Below are 20,529 nucleotides of genomic sequence, written 5' to 3'. Positions count from 1 at the left end.
GTTTAGAGTATCATATACATAGGCAGCATTGTGCGGCATCAGGATAAGTAAAGAGAGGGATCGGGTGGATTGGATAATCACCTCTGGAGCAGGCAAAGCCAGTATGGTGTACTTTATTATTTCTAGCCCTAGTTGACATCAGTTATTTAAATAATTCAGAGAACCGCTTTAACATGCACATTTTAGTAGGTTTACATGCAAAGTAAGCAAATATGTCTTCTGACTGTTGACATCAGTGGAGAAAAAGCATTAGTTATGTTGAATTTCAGCATGCTAGCTTCTTTGTTCCACCCTTTCTTCTCAGATTAAATAAACTTGCATTAGATGATGATCCAAGTATGTACACATATGGGGAAGTTGGGGAAGATAGCATTTTGCCTAAGACGTTTTCTGCCAAAAGTGCATTTGTGACAGTTTAGAGAGTATATACTTTGTAAGTAACTTATAAAGTTCTATTTAGTGAAATGCCAGTTACCTTTAAGTCTCACTGTCCCTTTGTCGTTTTTCTTAGGTGGTGATTTCTTGACCTTTTTAAGAAAGAGAAAAGATGAGATGAAACCTAAACAACTTCTGAAGTTTTCTTTGGATGCTGCTTCTGGCATGGCCTATCTGGAGTCTAAAAACTGTATACACAGGTATTAACCTTCTGAACGTTTATGAACTTTGACAGCTGCCTATACCTTAAAAATGTTTTCTCAATAGAACAAGCCCTGACCTGCATGGGATGCAGGGCACCGCAAGCCTATAAAGTAGGTGGCATTAAAGATAAATATTTCTTCCTTTAGGAAATACAGTAATGTTTTTCCCCCATGGATTGAATATTCCCTTGTAAACATTTGAGTTATTTTATTTTTAAAATATCTGAATAGATAATCTCATACACCGTTCTCCTGTTTAATATGCCTTTCATAATTTTCTGTGTTAATTTTGCCTTCTTCGCAGAAAAAAATATCCCAACCAACCTCATGATAGTTATTACTGTTGCCCATAGGGGTTATTACTGAAACCTTGAATATTGTTTAATGCAATTTTCATTTATGTTATTACTTTATTCCTTTTATATAGAAATCTGTAAGGTAGCATAAAAAAAGAGATTGCACACCTAGGGGAGTGGATACAGACTTTTTTCTATCTAATGGATGTTCTAATTTTTTAAAGGCATGGATTATAGTTTCTTTAAAGTTAGTTTCTTTGGTTCTTTTTTGTTTTATCAAATCCATCTTCAAGAGTTATAACTTTTTCTGTAAAGAAATACTTCATTAGAACAAAACAGGGAGACAGGTCTAACAGTTGATGAAGTCATTTTTATAGAGAAATGCCTGCTGAAAATACACTGTATCCAATTCGTTTAACACTTGATCTCTTGAGTCCACTACTTAATTGGACCTCTTAACATTTATCGCACACTAGGGGACACCCGGGTTTTTCGTCTGCAAAGGAAACTCTTTAACTTTTATTACAGCATCTATAAAAAGCACAATACAGAATCTGTAATTTTTTTTAGTTTTTTTTTCTTTTTTTCTAATCTCAACTCCCCTCAAGTCATCTTTCTGCTGCCTTTTGAATAGAATTTGTTATGTGACATTTTATAACAAATTTACCAAATCAGACCGATTAATAATTCTTGCTGGCAACGCAAGACTATGCTGTAGAGAGTTTAATCAGTTCAATGCCACTGGCATTTCTTCTTTTGATGAACTAGCATTCAAGCTATGTTCATGTATTCTAAAGACTACTCTAGAGTATGTTGCTGAGTTGAGTCTGTTCTACAAATACATTTATAAAGTTAGCAGCTTGGCTATCAGGGAGCCCTTGGGTAATGTAATGCAGCAGTGTGAATGACGTTATTGTAGCTACTGTAAATTATGTTAAGATATTGAAAAGCTTAATACGGCATTATGACTTTAGCAAAGTATTGTTGATACTAGAACTTGGATTAAACAAATATATAGGTGTATATGTTGAATGGCAAACACCAAAAAATTAGACAACAAAAAATTATTTAGTACTCTGCCCCCCTTTAACATCAGGGATCTTGTTTTGAGCTGACAGAAGGAGAGGGGGTAGGAGGGATGGAGCTCTGAGACAAGACATTACAACTTACAGGTAGAAACTCACAGCTGAAATGGTCCCTTCACTAAGGCTAATATTACCATAATCATTATGCATTTGTTATACATTCTTACACGTTTTTTTTTTCAATGGACTACCCCTTTAAGGACCAAGCCTATTTTGACCTTAACGACACAGGACTTATATTTACGTCCTGCGCCAGCTCCCGCGATGAAACGTGGGGTAATGCGGTGACCCCGTGTCATATCGGGTAAGTCTATTAAAAAATCTTAATCCTTCCAGTACTTATCAGCTGCTGTTATGATCCACATGAAGTTTTTCTTTTTTAATTTCCTTTCTGCCTGACCACAGTGCTCTCTGCTGATACCTCTGTCCATTTTAGGAACTGTCCAGAGCAGGATAGGTTTTCTATGGGGATTTGCTCCTACTCTGGACAGTTCCAAAAATGGACAGATGTGTCAGCAGAGAGCTCTGTGGTCTGGCGGAAAGGAAATTCAAAAAGAAAAGAACTTCCTGTGGATCATAGCAGCAGCTGATAAGTACTGGAAGGATTAAGATTTTTTAATAGAAGTAATTTACAAATCTGTAACTTTCTGGCACCAATTGATTTAAAAAAAATGTTTTCCAGTTGAGTACCCCTTTAACATAAATCAGTGTGGTTTATAAAGAGAACACAAAAAAAAAAAAAAAAAAAACAGCTAATAAACATAACTGTGTATAATGAAGCAAATTGCACAAATACTTTTAGTTGGAAAAGTAGACAACTACAATATTGAGATTTCTTAATATTAGTATCATTATTGCAGTTGTTAACATCCAAAGTATTTTGATGCTGTTTCCTATATGCTGGGGCTTGTTTGCCACAATTTTACAATAAAAAAAGAAAATCTTAAAATTAGCCACATCAACGCATTCTAAGGATATGTTCACACGGGTATAAAATGTGCGAAATGTCTGCAGGAAAATACCAGCGGATATTCTGCACATTTGAAAAAGAACGGGTGCTAGGACTACTTGAAAAGTTAACGTCTACTAGACGGCAATGCATTTCCTTGCAGACTCCGCAGAAAGAATAGACTTGTTTATTTTTTATGCAGACGCCAGAATCAGAATTTCCGCAGCAGAAACATCTGGTGCGGAAATTCTGCCACGTGAACAGTGCAGTAGAAACTTATTGAAATCAATGGGACTCTGCTGCAGCTTAAAGTCCTTGCAGAATATTCTGTGCAGGCATTCCACACATAGTTCCGTCCGAGTAAACATACCCTGAAAGTGTCGGCAAGCCAACCAGCCAAACAGCTACTGATGGTTTCCAGATAGGACATTTTTCTAACTTAACTGCAAAAGCAAGAGACTTGAGTTTATATTTATAATCATTGTAATCAAAAGTTAATTTTTATAATACTTTAAGGGAAAAAAATGTAATGAGTTGAGGATAGTGTTCACCAGTTCCATGTGCCATATTTTGGTTTCATAAAAAAGGCCACCTATGCACTTAGTTTTGTAGTTTTTTTTTTTTTTTTATTTGACTATGCTACAGGGGCTGTAAAGTTAGTGTAGTTCATAATATAGTGTCTGTACCTGTGTGTGACGGTTTTCTCACAATTTTTATGTCATTTTCACCCCAATATTTATTTTAACAGCATACAAAATGACTGTTGTCTAAGATTTTTCCCAGGTAGCAATGCGGCCGAGACCTGACCTCACTAGTCAGCTGATGACAGGGAGTCTGCTTCAATGGGTGGAGGGATCGCTTGGTGGGAGAGAGATCAATCGGCAACTAATGCAACAGCTGTAGGCACCCTGATTGAAAACCACAGGTCTTTTGAATGGATGCAGCTCATTTATGTTTCAATGGGTGGGATGGCTGATGTGTCGGAGAGAGGAAAATGGAATTATGGGATTTGTAGGCAAAGAAGAAAACTCAAAAAGGAAATACCAGTTCACAAAAAGCTAGCCACAGTGTTATGGTAATCTCACAACATAGCCATTTAGCTCCAAGACAAGCGCAGATCCTTCCTAAGCATGTCCATTACTGTCTGCCAGGTACATACTAAAATCACCTTATGGTGGATAACCCCTTTAAGTAATCTGAAGTTCTGTACCAATTTTCACTGTGTGGTTCTGAAATGGTTAAATGCTTCTATGATTTAGGTAGTTTATTTTTCTTTTCCACAGAGTGCTTTCACATACAATCTCTTACAAGCTCTACACAACCTACCAGAGGCACTTCTGCCTCCCAATAGACTAGATTTTCATGAAGACAAAATATTAGTTTGTACAGCTAGCGAACAGAAGCTGCTTGAGCGATGAATCACTGTATCAGAGTTTTTTTAAGTTTAATTTTGTCTTGTGATCCTTTATCGAGAAACTCTGTTGAATAACAATGTATTAATTATGAAAAACAGGATGCATTACTTGCTCTAAAATGTATGATCTAGTAAATTTATTAAATTGATAACAGTACAGTTACTCCACAATGATCAGAGCGTCAGATCTTGGGTAAGAAGCTCTCAAAATCTGTATGTCACTCATTGAGTTTGGCTTGGCTTAAAAGGGTTATAAAGGATTCAAACAACAGAGCTGACAGCTCAGCACAGGATACATTGTTAGGACTCCAAAACTTGTATATTGTTGGACTTGAGGAAGGTACAAGTAAAGCGCCAAAACGCTCTGTCCATTGTCTCCGAATAAACCTTTACATCCTGTGCTACTATAGTGGCGTGGAACTTAGGGTACGAATTCAGCAGCGCTCTTTTCAGACCCTTGATTTTTTCACTTTTGTTACTTCCATTAATTATACGCAACCTAGGGTATGCGGATAGGGTCCTTTGACTGCATACTGCTATTATTTGCAACACTTGGGTTTGCACGTTTACAGATATTCCAACTTGCCAATATTAGTATTGCACCAGTGGCGGGTCAAGTAAACGTTATTACACATGTCCTTAGGTTGTCTGTGGTATTGCAGCTCAATTCCACTGAAGTGAATGGAGCCAAGTTGTAAAACCACATAAAACATGTGAACAAGTCTGGTGTTGGTTAAGGAAGAAATTAGCTCTGGTTTTCTATTTCTGGATTACCCCTTTAACCAGCGTTCAGGGTTGGAAGATTAAGTCTTTTCTGGACTTTTTTAGGGGATCTCCTGGTTGCACCCCAGAGTAGTTTTCAGTAAACACAATTTAATGAGGTGCAATGTGAGCCAGCACCTTGTGAGCCATGAGTCCTCATATTTTTGAAGAGTGGACTCCTACCTCCGCTTTATCACTGCTGATTGCAGTTACCCAGTACTACTACTGGAAACAGTGTATGAAGCTGAGTCTTTTGACTCATGTTCAATGTTCATTTTCAGTGCCGCAGCTGTGATCCATGGGGGTATCGGATGTTGGCATTTCTGCTGATCAACTATGGATAGGTCATCTGTAGCTTTTGGCTGGAATACCCATTTAAAGGGGTACTCCGGCCAGAAGACATCATATCCTCTATCCAAAGAATAGGGGATAAAATGCCTGATCGCAGGGGTCCCACCACTGGGGAACCCCTGCAATCTTTCATGCAGCACCCCGCTAGGGGGCGGATCCGTGACATCACGATACTCCTGCCACATGATCGTGATTCATCAGACCTGGAGCGATGTTCGCTCCGGAGGCTGATGAGAGCAGGGTGCTGCATGAAAGTTTGCGGGGGTCCCCAAACAAAATCTACATGTTCATACATTTCGTCTAATCTTGCTTTTTGAACGTATACCAATGATGTAAAAAGAAAGTGAAAACTTATAAATTTGTGACAATTTATATGCAAAAGTACTTTAATGCATTGATAAATGTGAGCCAATGCATTTTTAATGTGTTTACACATTACATGCAAATAATGTATTGATGAGGAAAATTATGTGGCCTTTCTATATTGTGTCACATACTTAGCTGTTGAATAAAATAACATGAGCAGTCAAATAAAAAGGTTTAATCGCATTATGAAAAATAAAATAACTAATAGCCTGCATGGAAAATTGTAATTCTTCACACTACACTGCATAATTAGAATGTGGGTGATGTTAGCAGCTGCTCAGAAAAATAAAGCACTTCTTTTATGGACACTGCTCACACAATCCGTACACAATCTCCATTGTTTGTACAATTATTTCATTTTTCTTTTTTGCAATTATCAATAGAGATGCTAATGTATTTTTTCAATGCTGTGCACCTATGGCTTTTGATTGCAGGTTACTGCCATATGTCAAAATAATTTAACTAATCCACTGTGCTTACTTTCACATAGCCTAGGAATATGGCGTGAATTGCCTTTGGGGGATACATTTTCTGTGAATAATGACAAGCACATTGTTTTGCTGAAAAGAAATGGCACATATAACCTAATGTTCTTTTCCCATTTCTTTCTGTAGTATTAAAGGTACCCATTAAAGTGAAAATAAGTAATGAGATTCATGTCTATCAGCTAACCAAGAACTGGGGATGGGAAGAAGTTACAGTAGAAGATTGATACTGTGTCATATTAATAAAACAGGATTGTTTTGGACCATTGGAAATAGACTTTGCTGGCCATGGCCAATGAAGAAGTAAAACGATTATCACTTATGTTTTGTTATATAATCATTCAGATTTTTGAGAAATCAACAGTTTTTATTGTAGTCACATTTATAGTTTTGGCTCAAACACAAAATTAATCTGTCTCCTTCCTGCACAAAATACATGTGCCTTCATAGATTTTGTATGTGTGCCCATTGAACAAACTGAAGGGAAATTAAAGTGGTGTATGAAAAGTATAGCAGCACAGAAAAAGGCTGATCATTTTTCTAAATAAATGTTTTGGCACGCCTGTCCATGCTCTTTTAAAGTCTTCCTAACCAGACATTTTCCTTAAGATGACCTGCAGTATTCTGACTTTAAAACAACCCCAGTAGCATCCATCGGTGAAACCGATATAAGTGTGAAAGTTACTTTAAATGTTACCTTTCACCTCTCTGATTTAAATGCAAATAATGTCTGCATTGCAACTGAAAATTCAGTCATAGGAAGATCGAGCAATGAAAATAAATATAAGTTAGAGGTTCTCCAGCTAAGCCACTCAATGGCATTAAATTCATCGAGTGCTCTGGAAATTTTTTTATAATATCTTTGTACTTTCCTCTGTTCAGCTATTCCTCAACTCTGACCTGTCTCCGTCTCCCAGCCACTGAAAATCACCCCACAAAATGTTGCTGCTATCGCCATGCTTCACTATTGGGCAGGTGATGAGCAGTGGCTGGGTTCCTCCAGACATGCCTCTTACAATTGAGGCTTGGATGTTAAATTTTAGTTTCAGCAGTACCAGATAATCTTTATTTTAATTTTTTTGCAAATTCCAGGCAGGCATTCCTGTGCCTTTTACTGAGAAAAGGCTTCTTTCTTACCACCCTGGCCCAGATTGGTAGAGTGCTACAGTGATGATTAGCCTTCTGGAAGTTTCTTACATGTGCACACAGGATCTTTAGCGCTTACCTCTCCTAACAGGCCCTTCTCCCCGGTTACTTAGTTTGGTAGGGCAGCCAGCTCAAGGAAGAGTCCTGGTTGTTTCAAACTTTTAAATTGCATTGATGCTCTGGTGAACTCCATGCCTCAAGCCTATTCAGCATGGAGTTTACCAGAGCTTCACAGGTTGCCACTGAAGTCCTATTCCACTCCATCATGATGACAACTCAGAGCTTGTGGATGTTAGAGACATTAGGCTTTATTTACTAAGCTGAAACAGACCATTTTTTGGGGGGGGGTTTAGTTTGGCGCGGTGTGTCTGTGACAGTGTGCGTCAGGAAAATCCGACAAACCCGACATTGCACTGTGAAAAGTCGAAAGGGGGCGTGGTTTCAAAACCTGACCTATTTTCTATTGAATTCACAGAAAATCCTGTGGATAAATGGCTGGAAATTTCCCCCTAGAAAAAGCTGGTCAGAAAATGTTACCGACTTTTCCCCATAGTAAATAAAGAGGAATCCTGCAAGTCTAAAACAACATTTCCCACTAATAAAAACCCTACACGTTTAGTAAATGAGGCCCATTGTGTCATCAGCTTCTTTAGCAAGGCAGTGGTCGTCTTGGAGGTGTTTTAGGGGCTATCATAATATTGGAATACTGCCCTGCAGCTTAGTTTCTGAAGAGAAAGGATTATGCTCTGCTTTAACACCCTTCCCGCAAAATCCCGCAGTACAGATGTGTAGTCCACTGAATTATGTATTTAATAATAAAAAAATAAAAACGTTACAGTTTACAGAATGCGGCGACTTACAAACATGATTTTAAAAAATGAATAGTTTATTCCATAAAAGAACTAAAATTTAAAAAAATATATAAATTTGGTATTGCCGTAATCGTATCAACCTGTAGTGTTACGTTAACATTTATTTCATACTGCAAGACGAATGACCTAATTTTTTTTTTATAAAACAACAACCGCAGAATAGACTGCAAGACGAATTACCTAATTTTTTAATAAAAAAACAACCGCAGAATAAATTTTTTTATGTAAACCACCTCCTAAAAAATAAAATAAAAAACGATCAGTGTCACATTCCCCAGAATGTTACCAATGAAAGCGTCAACTTGTCTCCCAAAAATATTTGTGCACCCCAAAGCCCCTGTAATTTTATATGATGCCAACAAAATATCTTAAACTAAAATGACGCCCCAAAATCCGCACAGCACGCCTTCATGTCTGAGGCCTTTGTGAGAGACACATAGCGCACAAAGGCCACATATGGGATATTTCTAAGTACGTCAGAATTAGAGGAATAAATCGTGAGTTTTATTTCTTTGTCAACACCTACTATGTTACAGAAAATAAAAGGATTAAAATGAAAAATCTGCAAAAAAATATATTTTTTAAATTCCGCCTCCACTTTGCTTTGATATCTGTGAAACGCCTAAAGGGTTAATGAACTTCTTTAATGTCATTCTGACTACTTTTAAGGGTGCAGTTTATAAAATGGGGTGATTTATCGGGGTGTCAATTCCATTTCAGAAAATCTGGAGAATTGCTACTAAACTTATAAACCCTCTAACATTCAAAAAATATTAAAAGAATGTTTATCAAATAATGGGAACCTAAAGTAGACATATTGTAGATGTGAATTAATCATTAATCTGGTGCGGCATGGCTATTTGTCATACGAGCAGAAAATATCAAATCTAGAAAAATGCTAATTTATTTTTTTTTTTTACAAAAACTGCTAAATATATCAATCAAAATTTACCACTAATGTAAAGTACAATATGTCATGAAAAAACATTCTCAGAATCTCTTTCATAAGTGAAAGCATTCCAAAGTTATTACCAAATAAGTGGACGCATGTCAGATTTTCAAAATTTGTCTTGGTCATTAAAGGGGTACTCCGCCCCTAGACATCTTATCCCCTATCCAAAGGATAGGGGATAAGATGTCAGATCGCCGGGGTCCCGCTGCTATGGCCGGACCCGAGGAGCGGTGATCGGAACACTGAAATGGGGCAGTACACAGGCATACAGCCTCCAGCCATACTTTATGGCTGGAGGCTGTATGCCTGTGGGGGAACATACTGCCAACGTAATTTGGGGGACTATACTGCCAGCCTAATGTGGGGGAACATACTGCATCTAATGTGGGGGAACTATACTGCCAACCTAATGTGGGGGAATTATACTGCACCTAATGTGGGGAACTATACTGCACCTAATGTGTGGGGGAACATACTGCACCTAATGTGTGGGAACTATACTGCCAATGTAATTTGGGGGACTATACTGCCAGCCTAATGTGGGGGACTATACTGCACCTAATGTGGGGGAACTATACTGCCAATGTAATTTTGGGGACTATACTGCACCTAATGTGGGGGAACATACTGCCAACGTAATGTGGGGGACTATATTGCACCTAATGTGGGGGAACTATAATGCACCTAATGTGGGGCACTATATTGCACCTATTGTGGGGGACTATACTGCCAGCCTAATGTGGGGGACTATATTGCACCTAATGTGGGGGAACTATACTGCCAATGTAATTTTGGGGACTATACTGCACCTAATGTGGGGGAACATACTGCCAACGTAATGTGGGGGACTATATTGCACCTAATGTGGGGGAACTATGCTGCCAGCCTAATGTGGGGGACTATATTGCACCTAATGTGGGGGACTATATTGCACCTAATGTGGGGGAACTATACTGCCAGCCTAATGTGGGGGACTATATTGCACCTAATGTGGGGGGACTATACTGCCAACGTAATGTGGGGGGACTATATTCAGTCAGCGTCCCTTGAGAAAGTCCAGGTTGACGAAACGTACGTTGGGGCGGTGGTGACAGGCTTCTACCATGGGTAAGTGAGCATCAGCCTTTCCAGTGCCATTATTTTTATGCACCGTTAGTGTCCATTCCAGCTATCCTGAGTGGGTAACTGGACATCACATTGGTAGAGGTTATATGCCCCTTTCTTTGTCCTATGAGACTTTACTAGTGGACACCCATACTGCTGCTGTATATCTCACTGCATATACACTATATATATGGCTATATTTACTATACCTGTCTTACCACCTTCTTTTCGGATTAGTTGTCTGTCTACAACCATTGACCTTGTATTATGACAATATTCAGCAGTCATACTTGTGATTGTGATTTTAAAGAGTGTTAATAAAATTATTTGAGTTTTATCAGTAGTTATGGCTCTAGTGTTTCCTTATAAGTATACAATATTCATTTTTTGAGCTATACTGTAGCATTGGTTTATAGACCCACAGCGAGTTCCAGATATGGTTTACACACCAGTAGTATCTATGTATGCTATACTACAACGCTGCTATTTTTTGTTGCTAATTGCACATAATGTGGGAGAACTATACTGCACCTAATGTGGGGGACTATATTGCACCTAATGTGGGGGAATTATACTGCCAGCCTAATGTGGGGGACTATATTGCACCTAATGTGGGGGAATTATACTGCCAGCCTAATGTGGGGGACTATATTGCACCTAATGTGGGCCAACATACTGCCAACGTAATGTGGGGGACTATATTGCACATAATGTGGGGGAACTATACTGCCAGCCTAATGTGGGGGACTATATTGCACCTAATGTGGGGGAACTATACTGCCAGCCTAATGTGGGGGACTATATTGCACCTAATGTGGGGGAACTATACTGCCAGCCTAATGTGGGGGACTATATTGCACCTAATGTGGGGGAACATACTGCCAATGTAATGTGGGGGACTATATTGCACCTAATGTGGGGGAACTATACTGCCAGCCTAATGTGGGGGACTATATTGCACCTAATGTGGGGGAACTATACTGCCAGTCTAATGTGGGGGACTATATTGCACCTAATGTGGGGGGACTATACTGCCAATGTAATGTGGGGGACTATATTGCACCTAATGTGGGAGAACTATACTGCACCTAATGTGGGGGACTATATTGCACCTAATGTGGGGGAACATACTGCAAGCCTAATGTGGGGGACTATATTGCACCTAATGTGGGGGAACTACAACCTAATGTGGGTGAACTATGCTGCACCTAATGTGGGGGAACTACAACCTAATGTAGGGGAACTACTACCTAATGTGGGGGACTATACTGCCAACCTAATGTGGGGGAATTGTACTGCACCTAATGTGGGGGACCTATACTGCCAACCTAATGTGGGGGAATTGTACTGCACCTAATGTGGGGGAACTGTACTGCCAACCCTAATGTGGGGGAACTGTACTGCCAACCCTAATGTGGGGGAACTGTACTGCCAACCCTAATGTGGGGGAACTGTATTGCCAACCCTAATGTGGGGAAACTACAACCTAATGTGGGGGATCTATAATGCCAACCTAATGGGGGGGGGGGGGGAACTGTGCTGTGTATTTAAAGTGGTAGTCCACTAATAAGATATATAAGTGTGCATAGGAATTTATTCATGTTTTGTTATCTATAGTCCGGCCCTCCAACGGTCTGAGGGACCGTGAACTGGCCCCCCCGTTTAAAAAGTTTGAGGACCCCTAGGTTAATATGTCACAGTACACGTTGACATTTCTCGCTCCCTCTGTGAACTCTATTTGTCTTTGTACTCCTCACCTGGTTGCCACCACACAAGCTTGACGCCATCTGAATCAAATACATTTATCTTGGTCTCATCAGACCACAGGATATGTCTCCCGTAATCCATGCCTCTAGTCTGCTTGTCTTATGCAAACTGTTTTCAAGCTTTCTTGTGTATCTTCTTTAGAAGAGGCTTCTTTCAGGGACAACAGCCATGCAGAACAGTATGCGGCAAATGGTTTGAGCACTGACGATGTGACACTAACGAGTCATATGACATCAGGGAGGGAAAATGGGTAATTGGGCTAAATTTGAAATGTTTTCTTAGGGTTGAAGTCACTATCGTTGCCAAGGTTTAGACAATGTATGTTATACATGCTGTGCACTCACTACTTTACATTGTAGCAGAGTATAATTTCTTTGTTTCACATGAAAGATAAAATATTTACAAAAATGTGAAGGGTATAATATGTGAGATACTGTATATGAAGGAAAGAATAGCCACTGCACTCCGGAAGAAAAATAAAACTCTAGCGGTTTTACTACAGCTTGCTCTTAAACATTGTCTGCGCCTGCACTACATAAGGCCACAGGCGTTTGCTTTATCTTCTGAAGTACTGCGGCCTTGCTCTCTCTTTTTCTCTAATAGTAATCCATTTTGGGAAAGACTATAAGCATTTTAAAACTAAATTGGAGTTTACCTTGGATTGCACTTTTTAGGCCACTTTCAATCTGTTTTTTCCTTTGCAAGGGATATGTGACACGAATATATGTAAAAGAAAAAAGAGTATGCCTAAGTTCAGCAGGCTGGAGGGAATGCTCACTCTTTATGCTTTCAAGCAAAATCATGAGTCTTATTTTTTTGTGTGCCAAAATATTAGTTCAAGATTCATCAAGGAAGTGTTAAAAATGGTAAATCTCGGCCATTGTCCTTCACTTTAGCCACTTTGGACATCATAGTTTTCATGCAGACCTGACCCTGTTCTCCAGTTCTGTAAGGGTGCATTCACACCACAATTCTTTAATACATTGACCGGATCCAGCTGGTAGCTATGAAAACCGGACACTCCTGTATCCCAGCCAGTCAGATAGTGACTCCGGTCAGCTCATTCAAATGAATGAGATGTGGGCCTGGTCCGGCTGGGAAATGGGAGAGCCCGGTTTTCACATCTCCCAGCCAGATCCGGTCACCGTATTAAAGAATTGTAATGTGAATGCACCCTCATAAAAAAAAAAGTCACTATAGACATGGCAGTAAGAAGCTACCCCCCCCCCACATTTTCTTAAAGCATACCATCAGATCCAACAAAAAACGTTTTTGTTTTTTTAAAGGAGTAGTCCGGCGCGCACTTTTCTCATTTAATCCCGTTCGGGCTGCAAAATAAAAGAGAGCAAACTTTCTCATACCTGCCAACGAGCCCCCGGAGCTTCGGTACACTCCGGTACAGGTGTTTGGTCCCTGGGCTGTATTCTTCTTACTTCCTGTTAGCTCGGCACATCACACGGAGCTTCAGCCTATCACCAACTGAGGCGGGACATCGCTGCGGCCGGTGATAGGCTGAAGCTCCGTGTGATGTGCCGGACTAACAGGAAGTAAGAAGAATACAGCACGGGGACCGAACACCTGTACCGGAGCTCCGGGGGCGCGTTGGCAGGTAAGAGAAAGTTTGTTTTCTTTTATTTTGCAGCCCGGAAGGAATAAAATAAGAAAAGTGCGTGCCGGACTACTCCTTTAATATATCACTCAGTACCTAATCCAGACCATGTACGTCTAATTTTTATGTGTCTAGCACCTTTTTTTATTACACACTTAATTTAGCTCACTAGTCTGAATTCCTCTCAAAGGGAGGGGGCATGGCTTCACTGTGCAGGTCTCCACCCCCTTCCTCAGTATGCTGTCTGCTCACATCTCCCCTAGCATTAGCAGAACTACAACGCCCAGCTTGTCCTCACTGATAGTAGCGGGACACAAGCTGACAGTGGGAGGATTTTTCCTGCAGCAGTGAGCCCTGCACTCATAGCTGTCAATCAAGGAAGTGTGTCCATGACGTAGGTGACGATGCATGGACACAGCAGGACTATTATGTGTCCAAGCAGGCAGGGGAGCAGTTGTTTGACTGGCTTTTTCAGTATGAAATACTGAAAATGTTCTAATGAAAGCAATTGCAAAACCTATTGGTTTTGCATGCTTTACAACATATCAAAAGTTTTTGTATCTGACAGTGCCCATTTAAGTGCACCTCTTATAAAACGCTTTATTCAAAAGAGAAGTTTCCGGGTCATAAAGACCCTCTTTAAATTCATAAAATGTCATCACTGTGTCTTAATTACTCTTATTTGCATCCCTTTCTGCTAGCACTACATTGGCATTGCTTGCATTTAGTGTGCAAAACCTGGTTATGATGTTAGAAAGCTTTAAAAAATATATTTTGAAACAATACAATTCATGTATAATTGATGCATACTCATTTCACTTGCAAGTAATGTTATTGGATTTGAGCTACATAATCCAATGACTGTTTTCTTCATGGACATCAAATAAAAAACAAGCATACAAACTTTCTCTAAGTTACTTAGTGACCTGTGCACGGAATGGGATCCATAAAATAATGTTGCTCAAGTCTTTTCCAGATTTGCTCAAAGCTGTATACTGTATAAAGAAACATTTTCCCATTAGCTTGTCATACTGTTTTAGTCACATTAGCAGAATCCTTACTTGCAAAGTGAGCTTAAGGATGTGATGAAGTTATCCTCGGTGTTGTTAGCCAAGAATTTGTTTTGTTGTTTGATTAAAGTTGCTTTATATTGTGAAGTGGAAATTTCATCTCAAAACTATCTCAAACTCAGCAGAAATGTTTTGTAATATAGTTATTATAATTATTTAAAAGATGTTGAGTTTCGGTCTTAAGAGAATATAACCTAAAGATAAAATGTTTTTAAATAAGGGTATATTTTTTCCAAATCTAATGGCTGGTAAGATAGTGGTTGGACAGCAGGTCACAGTATCTTTTTTTTCACTGTTGTAGCTTTGAAGTGCGCGTAAGAATGACGTGCCCACTCTCTTGCAATCCTCTAAACTACAGCTCAGAATGGTTATTTTGCAACAGCTAGAGGTCCACAGTTTGGAGACCTAGCCTCTAAATGGTTATTGTTTTAATCTGTGATAATATCAAAGCTATGCTTTTACATGTATATTATGTGGCTTGTTAGGTTTTTGGTCTTGAAAATTGGGCCAATGAGTTAGTCAACTAACACATTATTTGCCAGGCATCATGAGCTTTATATATAACGAACTAACACAAACTTTTTACTATTGGTATATATACATGAAACGTTCTAACCAATGGCACGCCTGACAGAGTCACTGATGGCTTGTGATAAGCATAGGGTTTGGCTCCCCTCAGTGTTTAGGCAATATTTCTTCCAGCTTGGGTGATACTCACTGCTTTCCAGGGCTGTGGAGTCGATAGATAAATGTTCCGACTCCGCAGTTTTTTGTACTTCCGACTCCCCGACTCCTCTGTATTAATATTCAAATGTATTTAAAAACACTTACAGTTGAATCCAAGAAGCTTTTCCACCAAGTTCTTCTAAGCTCTTCTAGCAGAGAGAGGTATTTGGGCAGAAGCTGCTGCCTTCTCCTTTTTGTATGCTGGGAGGATCCAGGAAGGGGCATTTATTATAAAACATGATTTCCCTAGTAGAATCCCATAGTCATGTTATAAAGTTTAAGCTAACAATCAGAGTTTACAAGTTTTTATAGCCTTAGCTGAATGGCAGCAGTTTTCCAATGGTTTACAGCTTCAGTCTTGAACTATTGACCCTCCATTCCCTTCACTTATACAAGTGTCTCTAGTCCTGCAAAAAAGATATTTACTTAATCCCTTATCAGTGAGAGGCTAGGTTACCCATGGGTTCCCTGTAACAGCAGAACACAACACTATGGAAAGTATAAGTATTGCCGCTCCTAATTGTGCGCTGCGTGCCATATAGTGAAGCACATGAAAAGCGGTTTTGCGGTTACGTGAGGCACTGCATGCATTGGTCTTTATTCTTACAGAAGAGAAGTCATTAATTATAACTTTTTGTGAATTGGGACATTTAAACTTGCTTTTTTTTTATTCTAATCTAAATTTATTAGGAGTCTGAGTCAGTGCATTGTTTTCCGACTCCAGGTACCCATAATTTCGTCCGACTCCACAGCAGTGCCGCTTTCTATTGCTACAGACTGAATTAACATTCATGCAATTATGTTATACATTTACATTAGCATTGATGTTGTTTTAGTGTACATGCTAGTCAACCATAATATCTCTTAACCTGTCTATAAAGAGAATAAGTAAACTTAAAAAACAGATGATGAAGAAAGACAGTTAGCAATCACTTAGGGATAAAAGAATGTTACTTTCAGTGATGCCAGCAAAGAATTAGTTGTGTTCTTAAAATCTCTGAAACCTGCTAGCACTTGAAAAGCCGAGAGCTGTGTCTAACATACTTAATTACTGGAGCCTAACCCATGAGAATCAATCGAATACATACCAATAACCCTGAAGTATTGTAATACTCAAATGCAGTTCTATAAAACCATGACCTTCTGCTGGTCCCCAAAGTACAGGCAGGTTTTCTAGTTTACTTGCTGAAATCTTTTGTGTCTGCATATGACTCAGGTTTGAAACCAGTGCTGCTATTTATTAAAGTAATCTCTATAGTATTTTTAAGTGGTATCCGTTTGTTGACCGCAACATAAAAAACGCTATGTAGCTTTAAGTGTTGTATGTAAAATATTTTAATTGTTTCCAGTGAGTGGACTTATAGCATTCTAAACATATTGTCATACAATATCTGCAATAAACATTTTCTTGTGGCAACTTGTTGGGTTTCCTACGACTAAGTTCATGAGCCTTATGTGTATTATAAATCCAGTGAAGAAAAATCTTTTTATATCCATGGCGGTATGCATTAGTATTCTGTTCCGGTCTGTCTCATCTCCTGGTGTTTCCTTATAGCACATTTTCTGAACACAATAATGGCAAAGTCATAAATGTGTAATATTCATCTTATATTATTTGTATTTGATAGCGACTGTCATTACAGAATCTTCTGTGTGTGCTGTCAGCAGTTATAAATTATTATGTAATGAGAACAATAAAGTAGCATTAAAAACCCCAGTATGAATAAACAAAACACTTAAATGGAGTCTGGCCAAGCACTGCTCTTTATTTCCTGAGCTGAAGGAACCTGTGCTGTCCATATAGTGTGTGTGTGTGTAATTTATATTGAAAGCAACCAAGGAATGACCTTACTGTGAAGTTGGTCGCTTTCCAGTATACACAACACACTTATTTGCCTCGGGGCAGATATCTGACCCTGTTGCCCGATTTCACGCTTAAAACAACTTTTATTATCAGTTCATTTATACGAAATAGGGCAAATTAAAGAGTTAAAAATCTGTCTCCTTGTCAGTTTTTTCTATTTCTGAAGCCAGGTATAAGTAAAAACCTAAACTATCACTATGACAGGAAAGTAATTGAATATTAGGACTCGCCAGATCTCAACTGTGTATCTCCTATGGGACCACTATGTACCAATTTTTAGATGGCACCAGAATTTTTCTTATTCATACCATTACCCCCCCCCCCCCCCAAAAAAAAAAAAAAATACTCCTCTAGACAAAAAAAAAAAAAAAAAAAAAGGAAAACTGATCCTTATCGAACTCTATTGGTGAAAAAGGAGTTCTTATTTTGTATAAGTAGAAAGCCCCCCCAAAAAGACATAGATATATATATATATACATATATATATATATCACCGTAATACCGACATGCAGAATAAAGCTGATGTAATTTATAAAGTATCTCATGGGAAATAGACAAAAATATTTTTTTTTGCAGAATTTACATTTTTTACTCATGTCAACTCCCCAAAAATGTGCATAGAAAGCAATCACATGTGCCAGAGAATGCTATATTGCTAAAAGGGTTTTCCAGGAGTAGAAAAACAAAGCTAATAGGGGCGTGACTAGGCGCTGACCAAGATTGCCACACATTGAGGACGTGCCTGCTCTGCTGGCCACAAAATTAGCTTAAAAATCCCTTGGTGACCCTGCTTTTCAATGGTGAGGACCTCCCGCCGGGTTAAAAATACCTCTGCTACTGTCCGGCTGATCTCTACTGCTCCCGGAGGCATCCTGCGCTTCCTGCAGTCGCCTCCGGCCCCGGCACCTTCATCCCTGCCAGCCATTACGGGACCCACGCAGGGCCTGCGCTCCCACTCCGGAGGCCGTACCTTACCATGAAAGGGTGATCCTCCTGCCTGCGGCCTGCTGCCACCGGAGACTTCGGGGACATCCGCACACCTGCTCCTGCCTGCCTCCACTGCTCCTTCTCCGCCCGGGGTCCCGGCCCGGCCATCTCTGCGCATACTCTGGAGCCTCTATCTGCTGCTGCTGCCCCGGCCGTGGACTCTCCTCCGGCTTCTCAGCTCCTGGACCCGGTGGCGAGTTCTGTATACAGCTCCCTAGCTGGGACTGCTGGTGCCCATTGTCCTGCACAGCTGCCCTCACAAGTGGCATCCTCTTCCCATAGGAGACCGGATCTGCCATCTTGGGCCTCCCTGGTAAGGGGCCTGCCTTCTCCTCACACAGGCTCCCTGCTGCCTGCAGCTGCTCCTTACTGCTCAGCCCCCCTCTTACCTTGTTCTCAGGCATGGGTGTCTGGGATCCACTCCTCTGTGCAGCCCCTGCAGGAAGGGCCTGCCCTTCCCTCAACAGTACTCACTCTTCCTGCTCCGCTGGATCCCCTGGCTGCCTGCTACACTCCCTCCAGCTCTCCCAACCAGCAGAGGCACAGGCAGTGAACCATAACATCTTCAGGAGCCCCTCGCATGTCTCCTCAGGGGACTCCTCGCTCCCATCCTGGGCCCGTGGCTTCCACTGTACCGGTGGCAGCTTCAACATCCTGGGATGCCCTCTCGCATTCTGATATACCCTGCTCAGGCCTTTGTGTGCCCTCTTCAGCTCTACCTGATCTGAGCCAGCTGCTCTCCCAAATTTCAACTAAGGAGGACTTCCGCTCTCTCATTGCTGAAGTTAAAGATACCTGTCGGGCGGAAATCTCATCCTTACGCCAGGCTCTCCAGAATGTTTCAGACCGGGTAGAGGGCTTAGAGGATGCTCATGATACTACCAGGGTGTATATTGCTCAGATCCACTCAACAATTTCCTCTCAAACTGACTTTCTCAGTGATCTCCATGCTCATGTTGAGGACTTGGATACTAGTGGGAGGCGTAATAATACCAGGCTGCGAGGACTGCCGGAGGCTACCCGTGAGGAGGATCTCTTCATCACCCTCTTTGCCATCTTCAACCTTATACTTGGTGAGCCCTCTTCTCATAAGATCAAATTGGACAGGTCACATCGGGCGCTCCACCCTAAATCTAATGTGGGTACTCCCCGGGATGTCATCTGCTGTGTGCATGATTTTCAAGTCAAAGAGGCTATCATGGCCAAAGCTAGATCTCTGAGAAACTTCGATTTTGATGGAGCCCCTATTCAACTCTATCAGGATTTATCTTGGCTGACTCTCAGGAAAAGGCGGATGCTCCAACCCCTCCTGGCGGTCCTTCGCTCTCACATTGTGCCTTACTGATGGAACTTTCCGTTCACGCTGCACGCCCGTAGAGATGGACGCTCTGCTGTTTTACATTCCTACTCTGATCTTCTGGCCTTCTGCTCTACCTTGGAATTGCCGGTGCCGCAGTTGGTGGACTGGGATCTGACGCCTCCACACCCTCCTCTGCCGCCCGTGTGGCAACCTGTCCAGCCCTGCCGGTCTGGCTCCCAGAGAAAATCCCCCCCCCCATGTCTCCCCCCTGAGATGTTGACTGAGACACAGTGTCTTCTCTCTGATGCTCTTGGCTTTGGGTGTTCCCTGACTGACGTGGGACTTCCTCTCCATGCTGTTACATATTGTTTTTGCATATTTTTATTACTATTGTGATGTTGCATTTTTTTGTCACCAATGGTTTAGTTTTGTGTTTTTTTTTCTGTGGCCTCAGAGTTGGGTGCCTGCCTTTTTGGTGGTTGTAGCAATGGACTGCCCATGACTGGTGGTCGTGGCCTCCGCATTGGCTTGTTGGTCAATGGTTCACTTATTTGTACAGTGTTGTTTTTTGTTTGTCTTTTGTTGTCCTGTCGGCTTGTTGTCCATTTGCTTGCCCTTGTGTCTCTCCTTGTTTCCCTTCCTTTCTTTTACTTTTCTCGCCTCAGGTTGCTCCTCCTTGCTTCTCTTCTTCGAGACCCGGGTTCTAAAGATACCATCTCACCACCTCGCAGGGACCCTTCTGGACTCTTCTGTGAGTATGTTTCTTCATAGGCAGTATTGCTTCCT

General features: G+C 40.7%; 1 protein-coding gene across 7 annotated transcripts in view; it reads left to right on the top strand.

The window, feature by feature from the left end:
• The window catches only part of FER (FER tyrosine kinase), a 312,225-nt gene that overhangs the window by 212,457 nt on the left and 79,239 nt on the right, over window positions 1-20,529 (top strand). For 6 of the 7 annotated variants that reach the window (XM_056537490.1, XM_056537495.1, XM_056537491.1 and 3 more), the window contains one exon: window positions 512-635. In XM_056537490.1, coding sequence (XP_056393465.1) covers window positions 512-635 — 124 coding nt within the window. Of the gene's footprint in view, window positions 1-511; window positions 636-6,475; window positions 7,158-20,529 lie in introns of those variants that run through there. The other variant, XM_056537496.1, reaches the window with a different exon arrangement.

Source organism: Hyla sarda, chromosome 1 (genome assembly GCF_029499605.1).
Source record: "Hyla sarda isolate aHylSar1 chromosome 1, aHylSar1.hap1, whole genome shotgun sequence".
Classification (NCBI taxonomy): domain Eukaryota; kingdom Metazoa; phylum Chordata; class Amphibia; order Anura; family Hylidae; genus Hyla; species Hyla sarda.
The sequence above is the reverse complement of the archived record's forward strand: the minus strand, read 5'-3'. Positions and strand labels throughout refer to the sequence as shown.